Below are 20,774 nucleotides of genomic sequence, written 5' to 3'. Positions count from 1 at the left end.
CGCAACGCTGAAAAAAACTCCCGGTTGATATTCAAACAACTTTCACGCAACGCCGACGGATAGCAAAGAACCATGCAGGTAACTGTAAAAACTTCCCGCTAAAATATATGTAACCATTAAAAGTACAGAAGTAATCCAGTACTTTCTGTACGGACTACTAAGGTATTTTTGCATAGTTACTCTCATTTCTTTGTGTCTTACAAATAGATTAAAATTTTCTTACCCAACATAACTAGGGCTCGCATTAAAAGTTTTAGTACAGTAGGACGGATGTTTCTGGCAAATTCAAGTTTTTTCTATCAAGGATTGCAACCAGGTTTTGAAACATAGCTATTTTTATTTTTTGAAACGTTCTTTTATTTTTGTCTTTTTGAATTTCTATGATCTATAATTGATCAGGCCATGTTTCTAAATGTTGTAGTTTTGCATAATTTTCGAACTATATATTTTTGTTTATTTATACTAAATATCACACAAAAAACTTTAATAGCCATTCCATAATACTAAAGCAATGAGAAAAAAATATATCCACAGCTAACACTAAAAAAGATACAGAAATAAAAACAAATGCAAAAAATATCTCGTCAGAGAAAAAAAAAAGACAGAGAAACACGGTATTTTATGCGAGAAAAAAAAAAGTAGACGATAACATTTATTACCAGAGGTGGAAAAGTATTTTTCTGAATGCTCTTAATTTTCGTGAATTTACATCAGTTATTTTTGAATAAATTTGTTGGAGTAAATTGGCTCATAAAAGTTGCATCTGGATTTTGGTTGAAATGATTTTACCAAATACTTAGTGATTTTTGCACATTTTACAATCATCAACTGAATGGTCAAATGGTACAACAATGTATGTTTTTTTTTTTTTTTCCAAAATTGGTTTTTCGGTGAAAAATGTTGGTTGGTTTGTGAAAAAAAAAAAAAAAAACATTTGGATTTATCTTTGATTTTTTAGAGGAAAATGTTTATTACAGTAGAGCAACGTTGGATGTGACATTTTCTTGGCAGTTTTTTCATTTTTAATGGAACTCTCAGAAAAAAAACGCTTTACTGTCAAATCTATATTTTGTAATATCCAACGTTGTTCCAGCTCAGGGGCGGACTGACCGACCGGCCCATCAGTCAATGCGCCCTCGATGCTGAACACCTTTTTTAATTTAAAAAGTTTTTTTTAATTCATTTATTTTTTAAATATTTTGACGCAATTTCCTCTTTTTTTTTTTTTTTTTGCGCTCACAAACCTGTACGACTTCTCTTCGTTTTTTTTCCCTTTAAACTCGTTTCTCTATGTACCTTTTTTTTTTCCTTTTCTCTTTTGTCCGCACCTTTTTTTTAATTACACCTTTTTTTACACTTTTTTTTTTTTTTTTTTGCACTTTTTGGAAGCCAAGGTTGACACCCTTTTGCGGGACCCAGTCCGCCCCTGTTCCAGCCAACCATTCAACTTGTTTTTTAATCTAGTGGTTTTCAGATGATATTTAATCGCCCTTTTGTTTTCCTTTTAATCGCAATGTAGCCGGTGGAGACCGATAGTCTTCCCTCTTCAATTCTTCCCAGTAAAATCTGAATTCCTAGGAATTGTTGATGTTGCTCTTTTGATTAATCACACTGCATCATGATTTTTCCTGCAACAGCATACTGCAATTGCATCAGTCGCCCCACTTCCCATCAGACCATGTTCACCGATCCTCAGATCATTTCTTCCTTGACCTTCCGAATGAAGTAATAAGAGAGAGAGAGAGGCACCATAAGAAAGTTCTAGTTGTACCCAGTGACCTCTATGAGGCGCGCGTGTTTCAGTCAATGAACTGTCTTACAGACCACTAACTAAACATATTTTTTATCTCCAGTTTCCTTACATTACGCAAAAATTAAATTGAATGCGTAGCAATCTGAAGTGATCGATAAAAAAAGAGGAAATATGACGTACTTCGTAACATAGTGTCCCACATTTGCACCGTACATGACCGATGAAAACTAATAGTCAATTTCTTCCCTTTTCCAGCACAAAAAAAGTAAAAATTAAAATTTGAAACAAAATGATCAAATTTTTAAACTTTGCTGCTCATTTTTTAGCACAAAAAGGGAGGAAAAAACTGATTCAAATTCCGGGGTGGAGGCGTCAATTTATTATTTTTTTTTTCCTTTTCAGTACAAAAAAAACGTTAATTAAAGTTTAAAAAAACAAAATTCCGTAATTTTTCAGGTATGAGCTTATAAAAACGTTAAGCATGTTCCCAACCTCCCCCCCCCCCTCCAAAAAAAAAAAAAACATTCAGATTTCAAACTCGTAGAAAGAAAAATTTTAGAGGTTATTTTCACTTGTTCCTTTCCATTTCCTCTTTTTCCTGCGAAAATGTCGTTTCGAGCCAAATAAGCGTGATTTGCAAGAAATTTAGCTCTTCCTTCTAATTTCAAAAATCTGCAGAAAATTTGTAGATTCGTGCAAAATTTGAAAATACCTGCAAAAAAACCACTAGAATTAGAGAATTACTGAAAAATTGCGACAACCCTAAGATTTGATCAATTCTGCTTCGATAACTATACGATCGGACTTGTAAATATTTTATATACGTTTTTATGTATAGCTTATGAGGAAAGTCGATGAGAGTAGGCCAACCTAAGTTTGTTTTTGCACTCTCACTTTCTGGCACAAAAGAAAAAAAAGAGTTACGATTTATGAATTGAGGAATTAAAGTAAAAGAGGACCACATTTCATTTGCTTATATTTAAATGAAGGTGCTTTGAATTTGTTGTTCTTAAATGTTTTTGTCACCTTTGTTTATCTCTGATACGTAGACGACTTCCTATCCGCGGAGGTTTAAACAACTCCATTTGTTAAAATAGGGTTAAAGAAAATCCTTATACTTTGCATTAACGATTATTATTGGCGGTGTGAGAATATAATCTTTTCTTCTCTTTCAACCCTATCATAAAAAAGCTCGTCGAAGGTCAAGTATTAATTTACTAGAGCGACACTATACTTTATCCATTCACTTATGTTTTTCTCCCAATAAAAGCGTATACTATACTTGTGTAATTTTCATTTTGTGTCATCCTGAAATGTGTGTCTCATTGGTTCAAAAAACACCAGAATTTGTACCATTGCATGCAACAACATGGCAAAAATTTCTTAAAATGAGCATTGTAGATGACATTTGTGTGATAGTTCACGTATCACCCGTTTACTTCGTTAAAAAAAGCATTTTGTTTTACTTTTAATTTCGCCATCGTATTGTTACTAATAAAACTTGTAGAGACGGATTGACAAGAATACTCGTTTCGATGAATATCAACAATTTTCGCTGCTATGAAAGGACCATGATGGGCGAGTTGAGGGGAAAAAATATGCGTTAGCACAACAGACTAATGGAGATTTTAAAAAAGGAATCTTTTAAAAACTCATATTTTTTACAGCTAATCGATCAGTGATATTTGGAAAGTTGCAAGCGTTTGAAAAACTGCAAGATTTTTCAAACGCTCGGCTGTAGCAGTTGAAATTCAAATTTTCGATATTGGAATTGAAAGGATTGCTGCATAAACGATTGCTCCAATTTCAAAGTTTTTAAAAAGTTTGCATTACTTGCTTGCTAAATTAATTTTAACGCGCAGTATTTCTTTAAAAAGTTAATTAAACCAGCGTGATGATAAAGAACCCCCCAGTATGGAGATTATAAAGCAATGACATCAATAAAGTTTCACGAACTATGAAAAACAGCTTGGCAAAATTTCCATGATAAATGAGAAAGCTAAAACGTTGAAAGAGAGAGGAAAAAGCCAATTTTCTCTGAGTAGTACGAATAGCAAAGAGGAAATTGAATATTAAGATACATTAACTGTAGAATGAAATCATTGTAGCTTCGGACAACTTTCCAACAGTTATTTTGAATCGTCAGTTTTAGATTTCTTTTTCTTCTTTTTCCATTGTTTTACTCCCCCCCTCCCGCCCTAATCTCTTCGTATTAGAGAGTAATTTGACTAATCTATATATGTAAAAATAGATGTATGTTTGTGGGTATGTTCCTTATACAAATCCACAGTTTTCGTCGGATTTCTTCCAAATTTGGCACAAAGGTAAATTGTTGCACAGGAATTCATATAGGCGGGTTTTTGGAATTTTAAAAACACCCAAAGAGGTCTAATTTCATATTTTGAGTCATAAAATTGCTCTTTTCTGCACGAACTAATTTTTGTATAGTTATGAATTTAGTCTAAACGAAAAACCGTAAAAAACTGCCCTAGATGAAGTTTCTTCAAAGATTGACTTTAATCGTTAAATTTGTGAACCTTGGTTCAAAGCAAATGAAAACGGTTATCAACATATAACCACCAGGAGCTATTTTAAATGCAATCAACACAAAACGTATCCTAAACGATGGCCGTCAATGCCGTTTAGCGATGAGCGTTGAAGCATGTTTGGCGAGAAAGCCGTAGATATAATAAATGATGCTGTAACGTCGTTTCTTAAACTGCGACCTACGAGGCCCCAGGGGTCCATTGATGCTACTCATGGTGCTACTTAATTTGAATGCTACCGTTGAATTATAATTTTTAAATATTGTTTAATTATAAAATCCACAACAGTAAGGTTTCGTGTAATTTTTGATCAGTGTTTATCCCGTTAATAGCAGGAAAATACAAACATGAGTAAGGTAATAGTATTGCATTCAATATTGACGTACAGTCTTCGACTGTTTCAACATTAGACTACTTTTATTAAAACCACATCTATTTCATCCTTGCAACAGAAATTTTATTTAATGTTCTATGATCCCTATCAAACCAATTTTCAATTTTTAAATTTTCTTTATTTATCAATTTTTAAATATTCTTTTTAGACTATATTACGTCTTATTCGACGTAAATTATTGCTTGATTTACGTCGAATCTTTAAGTAATTCGGTTCAACTTCGGTATTTGTGAACTTTGGTTCAAAGCAAATGAAAATGGTTAACAACGTATAACCACCAGGAGATATTTTAAATGCAATCAACACAAAAAGTATCCTCAACAATGGCTGTTAATGTCCCTTAGCGACAAACGTATAGCATGTTTGACAAGAAAGCCGAACGAAAAAGAAATGCTGTCTTTCAGTAGTTATTAAATTGCACCCTGCAAAGACACAGGGATGCATTGAAATCAGCCTCGGTGGTTCTTCTTCAATTAGCTTGCGAATTTCGCTAATAAGTTTTCAAGTAATAATACCGTAACTGTAAACGAAATTTTAATCTGTATTTTCTATACATAAACAGCACAGAAAATACCAAAATGAGATAGGTATTATCGAAGTACAGTCTTCAACAGTTTTACAATTAGAATACTAAATTTATATTAAAACGACATCATTGCATCGGAAATATAATTTAATATTGTATTATCCTTAAACAAATCAATATGTATATGCTATTTATACTATTCCATGATTTACCTAATTCAGTTCACCTATGTTTCACAGAAATCGCTCCAGGTTATCAGAGACCAGGGGTAAAAATACTAATATGGCTAATGAATTGCAAAATAATCATTTTTGTGCATAGTAGCGTAGATTGAATTTATCTTTCAAGGGGGAGGGGGATATTTTCATGGGGTTCATTACATGTACATAAACTATCATACTAGGATTGCTAATGTATGGTAGAGTAAAAGGCTGTGCACCTTTAGACTCGAAACCACACGAAAATTTAATACGGCGGAATTCATAGTTTTAGAAGGGTAAAAGTTTAAAGTTTGAAAATTGTGAAGAAATATTAATTTACATTTAAACTTTTAAAATGCATAAAAATGTCTGCATTTTTTACGTGAACAAATTTTTTAATCGTTTAAAATTTTACATTACTTTAACGTTCGAAGCAATAGTACACCTGAAGGAGCATCTTCGCTGACTAGCAATAATTTTAAACCAGTTAGCGGGCATGAGGCAACTTTTGACATGAAGAGATTGCAACTGAAATGGGCATGATGAAATATTACGCTACATTATTAAGTTTTTTCGTTTTAGTCTTCATCGTGAAATTAGTTGAGCAAAGCTCCATTTCCAGTTACAAGACTCTCAGTTCGATAACTTTTATTGTAAACAATCGAAAAATATTACTGTTTGTAACTACCATTAAGTAATTCAACCGTCATTGAAAAAGTGCTGTAAGATAAAAATGGATACGTATCAGTGTTATAGAAGCAACTCTGTTTACAGTGGAGGGATAAGTTGAAACAGTTTGTATCTCACGTATATCCGCTAATCGCAATACATCATTCTTTAAACTTCAAGAAATTAAAATCTCCAGTGAGACTTAAGTTCTGTATCACGATCAATAAGTCAGAAGGGCAGGCGATTAAGTACTTTAAATGCATGTGAAATTTACCTATTTCCCATATAGATAATTTTATGTTGCATGCTTAAGGTTGGGTTCATTCAAAAATGTATTTCATTTTGCTGCTGGAAGGGGGACTAAAAATTGTATTTAGGAGCAAGATTTGAGTTAAATTTAAGAATTAGAAAATTTTAAATAATTTAACTTTTTAGTTCTTGGATTACGTTTCTAAACGTGGAAATACATTTCCTTCGTTTTGAATCTGCGGATATGGGGAACAGAATGAGTAACAAGCTTTTGTAAAACATAAACAAAAGAATTGTCTATTATACAGTTGTAAGTAGAAACAAGACGTTTTTTTTTTTCTTTCTTTTAATTTCTTGGCCTGCAAATAATCAAAAAAAAAAAAAAAAAAGGCCCGGATAGTGACTAAAATGTGCACGCCTATTTCTTTTTCTATAAGGCAGTTCAATTGACGGGTTTTATATAGTTCGTTTCATAAGTTCGCATCCACGTACTCCCTTTTTAATGCTTTATGTATCTTAAAATAATAACTGTAACTGTTTCTATGGCAACTATTATTCAGTGGAACCATTCCTACCCCTAATGATGATTGTGTCTCTGCAAATTAAAATTTCGATATTCTCAAAGGAGTACTTCAGAGCAGCAAACTTAAATAAGTGCTCTTACTACCTGCATCAGTTTGAGTTATCATGTACAACATTTACGGCAAGTGTGAGGTTTTAAAAATTTGAAATAAAATTTTAATCTAGACAAATTTTGAATCGTTGCAAGACACCAATATTAATAATTTTACCTACGAAAATAGAAATTCGACATAAATATAGGAAATAAAATGTAGTTGACGTACGTCTTTTTACGCAATTTACACTTATCTAATATTACTCCACGGCATACTACTAAATCGCCACGGAAAGGGCAAACAGACACATTTTGTGAAGTTATTTATACTAAGTGAACGTTTTCTACGGAATGTGCTTACATTCCTGAACACTTACAAAAAAATTATAAAATGAGTCTACCTAACACGTGAAACCTTGAAAGTAAAAACACCGCCAATTATCCGTAAAACGAAATGTTAACGGCTATTAATAACAGAGACCGAATTCCTTATTTTCTGAACAGTGGACTATCTGTTTAGCTTTTGGGCCATTGAGGATGATTTTCATATCTGAAAATATTGTAACGGTGGCTTATTTTGCATATATTTGTAACTGATAAAAGCAATTGAATTTATTCACGACTCTTTCTAGGAAAACACCCCATGATTTTTTTCCCAGAATAAAATGTATGTGAAGAGTACTATAGCGTGCTTTAATGTCTTGAGGTATACAAAACCGTCAAAGGCAGCACAACGGTTTTCGTATTCGAAGCACCACGCAAAAGGTTGTCCCACAAGATATGCAAGACAATCATTTGTCTCTGCATTAAGACATTGGATGTACCGCCCGTATGATTCAACCGCAGACAACGTGCCAGTGGACCCTGAAGAACCAAAGAATATCGTTGACAGAACCCCGATAACATGTCTCATGCTTTTTCGTTTTTACTTGATGCTATTTTTCCTGAAAATGCTCAACTTTCTGTGCTATTTACAGTCTTTTGAAAATTTGAGCCTAGAGTGGTGTGAATGCAGTTTTTTACTCTCATTTAGATATAATTCATCCATTTAATTATCTAAATGATATGTTGCATTGAGAAGCACCCGGGCAACGCCGGGTAATAAGCTAGTTTTGAATAAATTTTAAAGGTTCATCTTTCAAGCGATACGCTCGTTAGTGAAAACGTTTTGATTTTTGCAAACTAAACCACCAATATGCACTTAAAAAATATGAATAACTGAAGTGAAAGAGTTCTTAATGTGTTAGTACGTCTAATTGTTTTGTAATTATTCGTCTTCGTTGTCATTTCAGATTTCGGAATGTAATTTATTTTTATGAAATCTGATTAATTCTTTTTCGTTTAATAATTTTTCTAAGGTTGTCCGAAGTTTACCGTTCCGTTATTGATCATTAGGAAAAAATTTAGTGAAATTTATAAGTTTTATACGCGTTTTCAAATAATTGTTTGAGAACAATAATATAATTCAACAATAAGAGGATAATAGCATTTTGATCGTAAAATTTAAAATACTAAGGAAAACCTCAGTTAATTTCAATACTTAAACTTGTCATATAATTGTAAAAAATTGCATTTTAAGGGAAATAAGAAGCTCAATTGTTCAAGCTTGCAACTGAAGTTTTCAGTTGCCGAGAGAAAATCCCTTATATTTTTATTCCCTAATAAATTTTTCTTTCATTTTTGCTCATTAACTAATATGTCATTTAAATCTTGGTATACATGTCATATAAACAAAAGGGGAAAAATAATTTTCAATAAAAAGAACTGGTTATATTATTTTTTAACCGCCTTGTGTTTTTTTTTAAATTATATTTATAAATTTAATTTTTATATCCAGTGCGAGCAATTGATTGATAAAGCATTCATGCAACTATTGAACATGATGTAGCACATTTTTAATATGCGATTGAAACTATTGAAAGGTTTATTAAATAAATTCTACTCAAAAATAAATAGTCATAGTCACATCGCAGATCAGTAGTATAAAGAACCGTCCCGTATGTTTCCACTTACATTCTCAGACATAATGATGATTAAAAACGAACTTAAATATGCTTGCAATGTAGCATTAATAAATATTTATATTTCTGGGAATTTACTGCTCCCATTATTTTTCACTATATCAAAAAAGTGATAAACAATGGAACCGGTGCATCACCAGAAATAATTATGGTGCCCTCCCAGTTTCGCCGACACAAAATACCCTTCCGATTTTTTCGTTGTTTTTCAATTTTAACTTACTTATTGATATAGTTAAGGTGGGAAGAGATTTAACCTGTCGGCGAAACTGGGGGGTGATTCATTAAGATGTATATTCATTAATGCTATTGTATAAGCACACTGACGTTCATTTTAATCAAAATTTTATCTTGGAATGTAAGTTGAATAATACGAGATGATTCTTTACTGAGGATCTGCAATGAGACTCTGACTGTGGAAAATGCAATGCATCTACTGTTTTTAATATTTTTAAAAACATGAAAATTGTTCCGGACATAGGACTCATAAGAGTGTGTCCTATACTTTGATTTTATGCCAAAAATAAGTGAAAAAAAATAGTAAAGCAACACCTAGAAAAAAAGATCGGGTTTGACGATTTTAAAGATATTTTAGGGTACAAAGCCCATCGAGTCTCCCAATTTGCTTCAAACGTTCATGCTTTTCAACTTTGCACTTCTCTATACGTGCTGAAAAGTGTTAATGGCTAATATAATGCCCCCTTTCCCACCAAATAAAAACAATTACTATGAAACTGTAAAAAACTGAATAAAATTGGGGGGGGGGGGCATTTCTGAAAAGTGAGACGTGATGGAGGAAAACAGTGGCCATATTTCGATTCAGGAAGTCATTTTACACAAGAATTATGTCAGTAGCATTTTGAAGGTTTTTTTTTTATTACTGCGCGGTGTTCTTTGTTTGGAAATGATGGGCAGTTTTTTTATATTTTTAATGTCAACTCAATGTAATTTTGTAACAAAACCTTTTTTTTTTTATCATAATGAATGGTTGAGTGTGTTTATTGAAGATTTTTTTTTTTTTTTACTTATCACATAAATGGTTGAATTTGATGGACTTGTTTTAAATTGCAATGTTAAAATGACTGCAATATTTAATTCAGATGAATTGTAGTCCTTTTAATTAATTCCTTTTTCCAGATATACCCGGAATCTCGTGGATGAAGGTAATGGCAAGTACAATTTGATGCTTCTAGCTTGGGCTGAAGGTCAAGGCAGCAGCATCCACGATCACGCCAACAGCCATTGTTTCATGAAGGTAAATAGATCAATTTCTTAGTTTATCTCTCTTTCTTTTCAAATAAACATTCTAATCGAAAAAATAGGGAAAATATTTAGATTAGGGCGAGTCCTGCAAAAAAAAATAATATTCAAAGAAACCGCCGATGGCGGCGAGGCCAAGGTTGGCAGCTAGTACTATCAGTAAAAAATGTTGCCCCTACCAGCTTGAATAATGCTCGTCTAGGACAGGAAATTCTGATTTTTTTTTTTCTCAATGCGGCTGTATAAGAGACTCACCTGAAGAGGCGTCTGGGCCAAGACCAGACCTAGTGCGCTCCCCTACAATGCATCCGTCTTTTATGTGTCATCATTAAGGAGCTGATCAATGACAAAGTAGTTTTTTGACGTCCAGTTTTCACCAGACGGAGGCATCTGGGCACTCTTTGATGCGAAATTTCACTAGGAATTTTAACATTGCCTATGGAATTCTAAGCCAAACGAATACCCTGGGGATCTTTCACATGCCGCATAATCATACGACATGGGTGCTGATGATTTTCTGCATCTCGAAAATCTACCGACTGGCCACCCCAAGTCAGAACCCGTGTCCACAGGGGCAGAAGGCTAGAGATTAACCATCACGCCACCAGCTGGTTGAAAATTCTGAATTTGATACAGTGAATTATACAGTAGGACCTCATTTATCCAGACTAACCGGATATAAAGACAATCCGGATGAACGAAAATCCTGATATTCCGGCTAGAGTGGAAAATAAGCCAAGCCTGTATGAGCAGACTTATTTTTTATTACAGCAAAAAACAATGCTTTGTAGCAAAATTACATAGGATTGTTTCGCATAATCCTCACTATATCATTTATATCAGTGATGCCTAACCTACGACCCGCGGGCCAGATATGACCTGGCGTCCACATGTAGGCCATATAGGCTATCCATGTGGCCCGTCGTTATGCTCAATGTTGCAAATCGAAAAATGTATTCCGGAACCTTCGAAAACAACAGATAACCTTCATTCGGTGTTATGAATGATTAGTTGCAAAATTGAAGTCAAATAGTTATAAATTTGTTTCTGAAAAACAGATGGAAATTTCGTATTAATAAAACAAGCATGTAGTATTTAAAAGAACAATTCATGGTTTGTAATTTCCTTTCATTTTCTGCGTTTTTCCATGTTATCTATAATTTATTTGAAATATATTTTAATTTCATATGTGTTCTGGCCCTCGAAATTCCGCTTAATATTAAGGGCGGTACTCGGGTAAAAAATTGTTGGGCACACTTATTTATATTGTTCAATCAGACACTTTATTATTTATAGTTCAGCTGCAGTGGTGTTTGTTGAATGTTAGCAATTTATTGCGCGATTTATGCTATAGCTGCAGATTTAATCAGCATAAAAAGCAAATGCTTGCAGTACTTATAGTTTAGCTAGCAACATTTAAAATTATTATTTGCGAGAATATCAAGTTTATTGTGAACTCTACAAATTTGATCCGAATTAACCGCAGATCCGGATAAACGGGGACCAGATGAACAAGATTCTACTGTCCTGTATCACTACTGTACATTTCTAACGATACTAGAATACAGATGAATTGTGCTATCGTTAAAAGTTGTTACGCCCAGCTGCTTGAATAAGGCCTCTACATGCAAGGTGGTTAATGGAATCAACTTTTCGAAAATTTTGTCTGTCTAGTTAACTGGCGTTCCAAACTTATTCCTGTAGCTGCTCCACAACACTGCTAAAACTGAACCGAATTGACTCTTAACTGGTTTACTGGTGTGAAGAGTAAAAGCTTGGCTATGTCCCGATGATTTGAATCAACTAAAATGTTGATCACACTCATCGGGATGAGAATGGTAGCGGCACAGTTGATTGTCATGTGAAGAATGACAGGCAATTCCATCACTTTTTTTACCTGGTGATACTTCCTTATAACCACCTGTTCGAAAGTTGTTTCATAAGTTTCCTCGTGTGAAGGAGGCCTAATGCTCAACTGCAGTAATTAATTCTGAAATTTAAAAAATAATAAAACAAGGAAAGGAAAACGTAAAACTTCCGTTTTCTAGTTGCTTGAAGGATAACAAAATGTTTTCGATTCCTCCGCGTAGCGCAATGCTATAGCACAATTTGTAGTATTTGCAAGAGTGGCACTAAGAAAAAATTTTCATGAATAAGATAAGCATTCAAACTTTCATATTTTTAATAATAATAGGTTAAATATTTCTGTGTAAATGTAATTTTCTTTTTGAAAAAGGAATTCATAGTAAAATTAATAAATTTACACAGAGAGTTTCAATACATAATTTATAATAAAATGCTCCAAAAATCATACGTTTAAAATGGGAATTATTTAAGTAATCTTTTTTTCTTTTTACAAGCATTTAATGTTCACAAGGCTATTGTTGTAGTTTTTCTAGTCATTACAAAAAAAAAAGCAAAAGTATTTTCCAAATCGCCGAATGCCAATAACAATGCAATCACACAAGAAATTCACAACAGACGTTTTCTATATTCCGTTGATATGGTGGTCTGGATTGAAAACATTTGATATTTGAGGCAGTGTGAAGCCAATGGATGTAAGTGGACATTTTAAAGTTTCGAGTAAATCGCGTTTAAAGTTCAGATCAGAGGTAGGCTTTCATTATTTTTTTTTCAAAATCATGCTATACAGCTGCACCTACTAGGGCTACTAGTACTATCTCTCCCCTAAAGCATAGGAGAGGTTCTCGTACCATTTTTACTGGTTATCTCCAAATTTTTAATTTTATCACTTACATCCCTTTGCTCCTCACTGCCTCATTTGAAAAATCATAGAGGATAATTTTTCTGTTCTCTCCAGATGTTAGACGGATCGTTGCGAGAAGTACGTTTCGCTTGGCCCACCGAAGAAGATGAAGAAGAGAAAGAAATGCAAAGAATCGGCGAAACGCTCTTGCACACCAACGAAGTTACATACATGAATGGTGAGTAAAACTAGAATCCGATACAAAAACCAGCTGATGTGTGCATCACATTCCTTTATTCCAATTTAATGACCTTCCTTTTACTCCAATTTAATGTCATTTCCCCATTATTGGCAATTTTAATGTGATTCAATAGTTTACTCTCTAAATATCACCAACAGTGGCCAAATTGAAACCAAATTTTAAAAAAAGAAAAAAAAATCGCCAAATTTGTCGCCAAGTTGGCGACAAAACTTAGCGACCAAAAGCCTGGCCATATATTGCCAAGTGTCCAACAAATTATAACACCACTTGAGTTTAAATCGAAATTAACAATGAGTTCCCCCCATAAAGGGGCAAAAGACCCCTTTTGGAAACACCCGAATGCAACCAAAAGGGGAGGTGCACAGCTAGGAACAACCAAATTGCAACTTTCTAGGACATACCATTCTTGAGTTATGCGACATACATACACACATACGCACATACATACGTACATACAGACGTCACGAGAAAACTCGTTGTAATTAACTCGGGAATCGTCAAAATGGATATTTCGCGTGTCTATACGTTCTTTAGGCACTTATCCATGTGTGGTCGAGTCGAAAAAAAAACTCAACATTAATTCGGGGGTGAGAAAAATGGAAATTAATTTTGGTTTTTGAGTGAAAATGTTTTCGCGAATACAATACTTCCTTTTTTGTAAAAATAAGTTTAAAAAAACACACACACACACATTTTACATCTTCAAATGTTAAGATGGCGTACGTAATACATTTACCATGGAATGACACGAATAGTACAGAAATGGAAAAAGTCAAAATAGGTAACAATCGAAAGATTATCTTGAGACATATTTTTGACGCAAATATTCGCCCTCGTTCGCCTGTTATCGAGTTATAAGGTTTAATGAGTTTGCTAAAATTTCAAGAGAACCGCCAAATTTAATGACTTGGCGAGAAATCGATCACACAATTTCCCCAGTCTGCATCCATTTACAAATCGTGTGAGGATGTCTTCCATTACTCACTGAAATTCGCTAAATTTTAAGAGGGCCATTGATCTTCATTGAGGACTAATAAATTGACTAGGACCAGCCTAACTGGGCCAAGGGCCTGTTGCTGGTCGCCACATTTGTATTTGAATGAGACTCTGCTTAACCCTAGAGAAGTCGCGTTTTCTTTTGTTACGCTAGTGCTCGCTCTTCGGTCTTTTCCCCGCCGTAGCGATCCGTGAGACGAAAGCAGAAGAAAAGAAGTGCCGGGGAGAAAATGACACCTGACTAGGATGACGCGCTATTGGTCTAAACGACCAACATGCATTTCCAAAAGCTATGCAGCCTTGAAATACCGAAGAAAATTCTCAGAACTAAGTGTGTGGGCTGGGGAGAGTCTAACCTTCAGCTACACAGATGGGCCCCATTATTAGAAAAAGAGGTGGTGGGATAGAGCGAAATATCTGACAACGGAGGGGGGGGGGGGATCGACCGAATCGCGATTTCTCTAGGGTTAATTTAGAGACTAACATACATCTACAAAGGCTGACATCCCTAAAAACTAATAGATAAGGTCCATTTCCGCCTGTAAACCGGATGCTTGCCTTTCCATACAATCCGTGATCAGACAGCACTTGAATATTTTATGCAGAAATGAAATTTAGCGATTTGACAAAAACTGCACAGCAAAACGAAAAATTTATGACTTCTTTTTCTTCTTGTAAATTTATATTTTTTGATGCAATATAATAAAATTCAATGAACTGTTTTAGCTTAGTTCTTGCGGAATCTCAAACAATTGAAATTCATCATTTGTGATAATTGCAGTAAGCATGTAAGTAAAACTGTAGTACAAGTGCATTCATCATAAAGCAAGTACTATTATGTTACAGAATTGTTGAAACTTCTCAGTTTTGCGTAATTGTAGATGATTTGAAAATTTTGATTCTCATAACTTTTATATTTCATCGTTCCTCTAGACAGTTTAGGTTTACATCGTGTTGAAAATCCGAGCCATACTCAGACTGCTTGTAGTCTGCATTTGTACAGTCCTGCCTTTGATACCGTCCTGCTCTTTGATCAGCGAACAGGCCACAAAACCCGTGGAAAAGTCACCTTCTGGAGCAAATATGGTGAAAGAACTGAATTTGTGAGTAGTGAAATGCTTAACTTCATTTCAAACTTTTCTGTTTAGTAATAATTTTTATTTACTTGTTCTGTTGTTGGCATAGAGCATGACCCTACTAGTTGGCGCTGACGCTTTCGGGTCTTGACAATTTATGACTTTTCTGTGTTTACCGATGCACTTATGATTTGCTCTGTGCATCTACCAATCAATGACAAGTTTCAAAGTTAGTTTATGTTTGATTGGACGTCACCCATTTTGACCGCAATAGACGCTAAACGGAACCCTTGCATCCACCAATCAATGATAACGTAAGGAAAACAGGGGTTCCCTATAGCGCCCTCTTTGTTGCCATGAGTTTCACTGATTGTCACGGTCTATAAGCGTAAGCGAAATTTTGTGGGGCCATGCATTGAGTAGGGAAAATAAACTTATTTTGTTACTTTCCTTGCTGTATAGTCGTTTGTTGGTAGGACAAGCTTTTTAATTATTGTAAAAACAATAATAGTAATTTTAAAATCAATTATTAACAAAGTCAACAACTTATTTTCAAGGTTGAACCTAAGCAAGCTTAGATTAGTGGGTTTTGGGCTCTTGAATCTTTTCAATCATTGCAGGTTCTTGAGACTTTCTTTGATTCAATTCATCAGTTTAAAATCGTTTTAAAAGCATCTTTCACGATCTAGTTGCTAAAATGTAATTTTGGGAGCGAAACTGGGAGCAGTATAAAGGTAAAGAAATGTAAAATAACGAGCTGCACGCTATTTCACTTGATAACATTAAAGATTCTTTTAATTTTTTAGACTATACTTATAATTTCTTTTGAGAAATACAGCTAAAATCTTTTAACATGACGACGATTAGTTCAAAATTTCTGCTAAAACGAATTTTGCGTTTAAGTTTGGCGTAATACGTGCATAAAAATATTTCGGGTAAAATGAGCAAAAAATTCGGACCAAGATGTTTTCGAAAAAAATTATTCACTAACTTATGTGGTTGTAAAAAGCTCCGAACCACGCAAGATAAAGAAGCATAAGTTGAATGTTTTTGAATAGAGAATAAAACCTATGCACCTGTTTAACTTTTAGCCTTTCAGTTTTCTTAGAAATAACACTGTATGTGAATTACCACACGCCTCCATACTGTTAATTGTAATTCTTCTCCAAAAATGTTAAACAAAAGCTTTAAATTTTAAGAAGTACGAGGGCGAGTCAAATGAAAGTGAGCCAACCTACCCTGCGCAATAATGGCTCAGTCCATCAACCGCGACGCATGCGCGCAGCACACAGGCAACCTTCATTTACAAAAGTGATACGTAAGTGTGAGGATAATAGTTCTTTAATGTTCCCATAATCCGGGTTGAAATCGGTTCGTGACATAATGGACGCTCCAAGAGATGAACAGCGTGGTGTGGTCAGGTTTTTGACTGCTGAAGGTGTTTCCCAACACGAAATTAGTCGCCGTATGGCTGCCGTGTACGGTGAACATTGCATTTCATTGGCCACTGTGAAGCGTTGGTGCAAACGGTTCAAAGAAGGACGTGAAAGTTGCAAAGACGATCCAAGACCGGGCCAAAGCCACCGTGCAATCACCCCCAACACAATTGCACAGGTTGATGAGCTGATTAGACAAGAACGGAGGATAAGCATCGATGAACTGGCAGAGCATGTGAACATCAGTCACGGTTCGGTTCACACCATAATTCATGACCATCTCGGTTATCGGCTCTTGTGTGCTGAATGGATGCCCAAGATTTTGAACGACCGCCAGAAGACAGAGAGGTTCGGCGCTGCCTTGACTCATCTGATCCGGTATCACAATGAGGGTAACGACTTCTTGACTGCAATTGTGACAGGGGACGAATCATGGTGCCACCACTACGAGCCTGAAACACGCCGGCAGAGCTTACAGTGGAAACATTTGAATTCGCCACCCCCAAAGAAAGCAAAGGCCGTCATCTCCGCAGGTAAGGTGCTGTTGACTTTTTTTTTCGATCGTCAGGGGCCATTACTGATCGAATTTGCTAAACCTAGAGAGACTATCAATAGTGCCCGATATTGCGAAACGCTGGATCGCCTGCGTGTCTCTATCAAGAACAAACGACCCGGAAGATTGACGAATGGGGTCATCTTGCTGCATGACAATGCCCGTCCCCACGTCGCTGATGTGGTTAAGACAAAACTGGCGAAGTTCAAGTGGGAAACGCTGCATCATCCGCCCTACAGCCCCGACCTGTCGCCTTGCGACTTTCACATTTTCGGGCAATTGAAAAAATACCTAAAGGGAACCAGATTCGTGTCGGACGATGCCGTGAAGGAGTCAGTTTCAGAATTTTTGAAGCAGCAACCCAAGGAGTTTTATGAGAATGGAATCACGCGACTCGTTAGTCAATGGGACAAATGTTTAAATGCCCATGGTGATTACTTTTAAATAAAGTACTCCTTTTGTCATATATTCGCATTGGCTCACTTTCATTTGACTCGCCCTCGTAAGTTACATTTTTGGAATTGTTAGTAATTTAATTAAAGTCCGTTTTTGTACTTATAAATAATATTGATTCCCTTTTAAATGTAGATATATATATTTCCTTATTTTTTTCACAACTTCACTTATTCACATTTGTTTCGAATAACTGCTAATGCGAACCAATATTAGATATTTGCCGTTTCGTGTTGACAAAGATCAACCTTAAACTAGGTCACAACATCATCCATTGAGAGTATGCATTGCGTTATATATTTAGATCATAATGTTCCAGAAATTCTTTCGATTACTTTAACTGATATCTTTGACAAATTCCTATTGAAGAGAAAATTCGAGAAAAATTATTTGTCAATTGCTGCATCTTTGAGTACCGCTGATGATGTTCGAGAAAAATCGACATCTTCCAGTTGACGATTACGTCCATTCAAAGAGCCACTCAACGATGACTTCGAGGAAAATTGAAGTCTGTTTTTGCTTGCATTAAAAGCTATTTGTGCTGCTTGCATACAATAAGTCTCTCGATAGGTCACTATAGTGTTAAGGATTTTATTTAATCGTGTTCGTGCTGCTTTCAAGAAGTATTATCGCGGCTGTTAATACAATTATATGTTATTTAAGATGTGTGTTAAGTTTGTTTGAATTCATATAATAAGTTCTTATAAAGAGTTCAAATAACAAGTTTTTCAACTTTCCCTTCCGGTATAAAATCTAATCAAATGTACTTAAACCTTAGTCTATTATAATATCCTACTTTGATTTTTCGCTAAATAGTTTTATGGTTGGACTAAAAAGGCTATTTGATTAACATCTTTTGTTACGCTTTCGATCCATTAAAAGAAGTTCTCAACCCTTAAAATGTATGCCAAATTTATTTGCCGATTTTCAGCAAAATCGTGTTTTTAACCAATCTTTATATATATATATATATATATATATATATATATATATATATAATTGCCAATTCACTGATCGAGTAACGCTCCTGACGTAATCAACAATGGAACTCGCGCCACAGCATGATAATTTGATAATATTTTTTGTAATGTTTGACATGCAGGGAAATGCTTTATTTTGACAAGGCTGAACTGGATCCGGTCCTTAACTGTTTTACTGGTAAAACTGTCATTTTAGGAGAATGACAAAACGAAAAAGTGGTCAACAATGAACGCTATCTACTGGCGTTTAGAGCTAAACCACTGGAGTTAGAGTTGCAATTTCAACCATCAAAATATCACCAAACAGGCAATGGCTTCGTTCAAATGTAAAAGAGTAGAAGCAATCTTCATCCGTCATACCTTGACGGGCGATTTTCTAGTATTTTAAGAAAAATACTTAAGGGGGGGGGACACAAAAATCGTCAATTTTTTTTTTAAATCATTTAAAATATTACTCCGTTTTTCTGCTTAAAAGGACGTTTGAATCGTGTTTCTATTCTTATTAGAACAAAAGATATAAATCTTTTTGTTGCATGCACCTAACTAATGTGTATTGAACTTTAAACGCGTTTTTCTCCATGATGCAATTTTTCCCGATTTCTTGCATTCAAACTCTTATAAGTCAGGAACCAATAAAGATAAAGTAATGAAATTTGGAGCATGTCTTTTTCAGACAGTTTACTTTAATTTTTATTCGGCGAGTTTGAAAAAAACGTTTACTGCAAAAAAAAAAAAAAAAAATAAAAATAATTAATTTGAATTTTGACATCTTGAATTCAAATTATGTTTTTTGCAATCACGAGTGTGTGTATGTAGGCATATGTTTGTGTGTGGGAGGTTTGTGTGTAGGGGTATGTGTATGTGCATGTGCGTGTAGGCATGTGTTTTTGTGTCTGTGTGCTGGCATAAGTGTGTGGGTAGTTGTGTGTATGAATGTGTGTAGGGGGATGTATTTGTGTGTAGGCATATGTGTGTGTGTCTGTGTGCAGGCATGAATGTGTGGGTAGTTGTGTGTATGTGTGTGTGTATACATGTAGGTGTCTGTATGTATGCGTGTGTGTATGTGTTTGTGTGTGTGCATGTGTTTGTGTATGTGTAGGTGTCTGTATGTATGGTGTATGTGTGTGTATGTGTTTGTGTGCGTGTGTGTATGTATGCGCGTGTGTGTAGGACATGGACGCAACCTGGAGACGGCTTTCGCTATAGGAGCAGCATCGTGAGGAGCGGTCGACGGTGATGGTGCGGAGGGTAGCGGTGGGAAAATAAAATGATAGCACGCCAAAAACAGTCAAATGAAAGCAATAAGCACACGTGATTGCTCAAAAAAAAAGTATCTTTGAATTTTCCGAAATTTCTCTTCAAATATTTTTTATTTTCTACTGAATCAATATTTTTCAAATCGCTGAATAAAAATTAAAGCTTAGACATTTGTGCATACTTTTTTGAAAAAAAATTGAAAATTGACCAACAATATTTTGAGTTATAGCAATTTAAAGTAATCCCATTTTTAAAAAAAACTAAATTTAAATAAAAAAATATTTTTTTCATATTTATGGTGTGGTTTTGCTTATTATTTAGATGGTGAATCAGTGTTAAAAAATTCAAAAGTCTACAGTATATAATAAAAAAATTTTCAAGATGTGTCCCGGACCTCCTTAATTAACGTTGGCAGAGAAAAAAGTAGTGGAAACGAAAGAATGATCAAAACGAAACGTTACTCTAGATCAGTGGTGAGATTGATTTATTGATAATAATTTTAATATGAGGTGCGGCCCTGGGGAAGGAAAAGGTTGGGCACCACTGCTCTAGATAGCAAAATAATTCTTTGCCTTTTACGGCTTTTATACGGTTAGTCGTCCGTAAAAATAATCGCTTTTCGAATGAACTTAGACGCTTCAGACAAATTTCAACTTGAACCAGAAGCCTTTGCAGCACCACCGTCCACCGTCCTCTGCTGGTGGCGCGGCGCGGGGCGGCTGCCCCGGTTTTGAGCTATCCGCTTCTCCTGGCTGGAGGCGTCCATGTCCTACACACACGCACGTTCACACACACACACACATACACACACGACTTCACACAC

At 35.0% G+C, this 20,774-nt stretch overlaps 1 protein-coding gene across 1 annotated transcript in view; it reads left to right on the top strand.

Moving 5' to 3' along the window:
• LOC129233375 (cysteine dioxygenase type 1-like) overlaps positions 1–20,774 on the top strand; it is a 41,811-nt gene that overhangs the window by 12,241 nt on the left and 8,796 nt on the right. Inside the window, exons 2-4 of the mRNA XM_054867411.1 lie at positions 10,109–10,226; positions 13,053–13,176; positions 15,130–15,299. Of these exons, the coding sequence (XP_054723386.1) occupies positions 10,109–10,226; positions 13,053–13,176; positions 15,130–15,299 (412 nt within the window). The remainder of the gene's footprint in view (positions 1–10,108; positions 10,227–13,052; positions 13,177–15,129; positions 15,300–20,774) is intronic.

The sequence above is a fragment of the Uloborus diversus genome, unplaced genomic scaffold, assembly GCF_026930045.1.
Source record: "Uloborus diversus isolate 005 unplaced genomic scaffold, Udiv.v.3.1 scaffold_364, whole genome shotgun sequence".
In the NCBI taxonomy this organism is placed as follows: Eukaryota; Metazoa; Arthropoda; class Arachnida; order Araneae; family Uloboridae; genus Uloborus; species Uloborus diversus.
The sequence above is the reverse complement of the archived record's forward strand: the minus strand, read 5'-3'. Positions and strand labels throughout refer to the sequence as shown.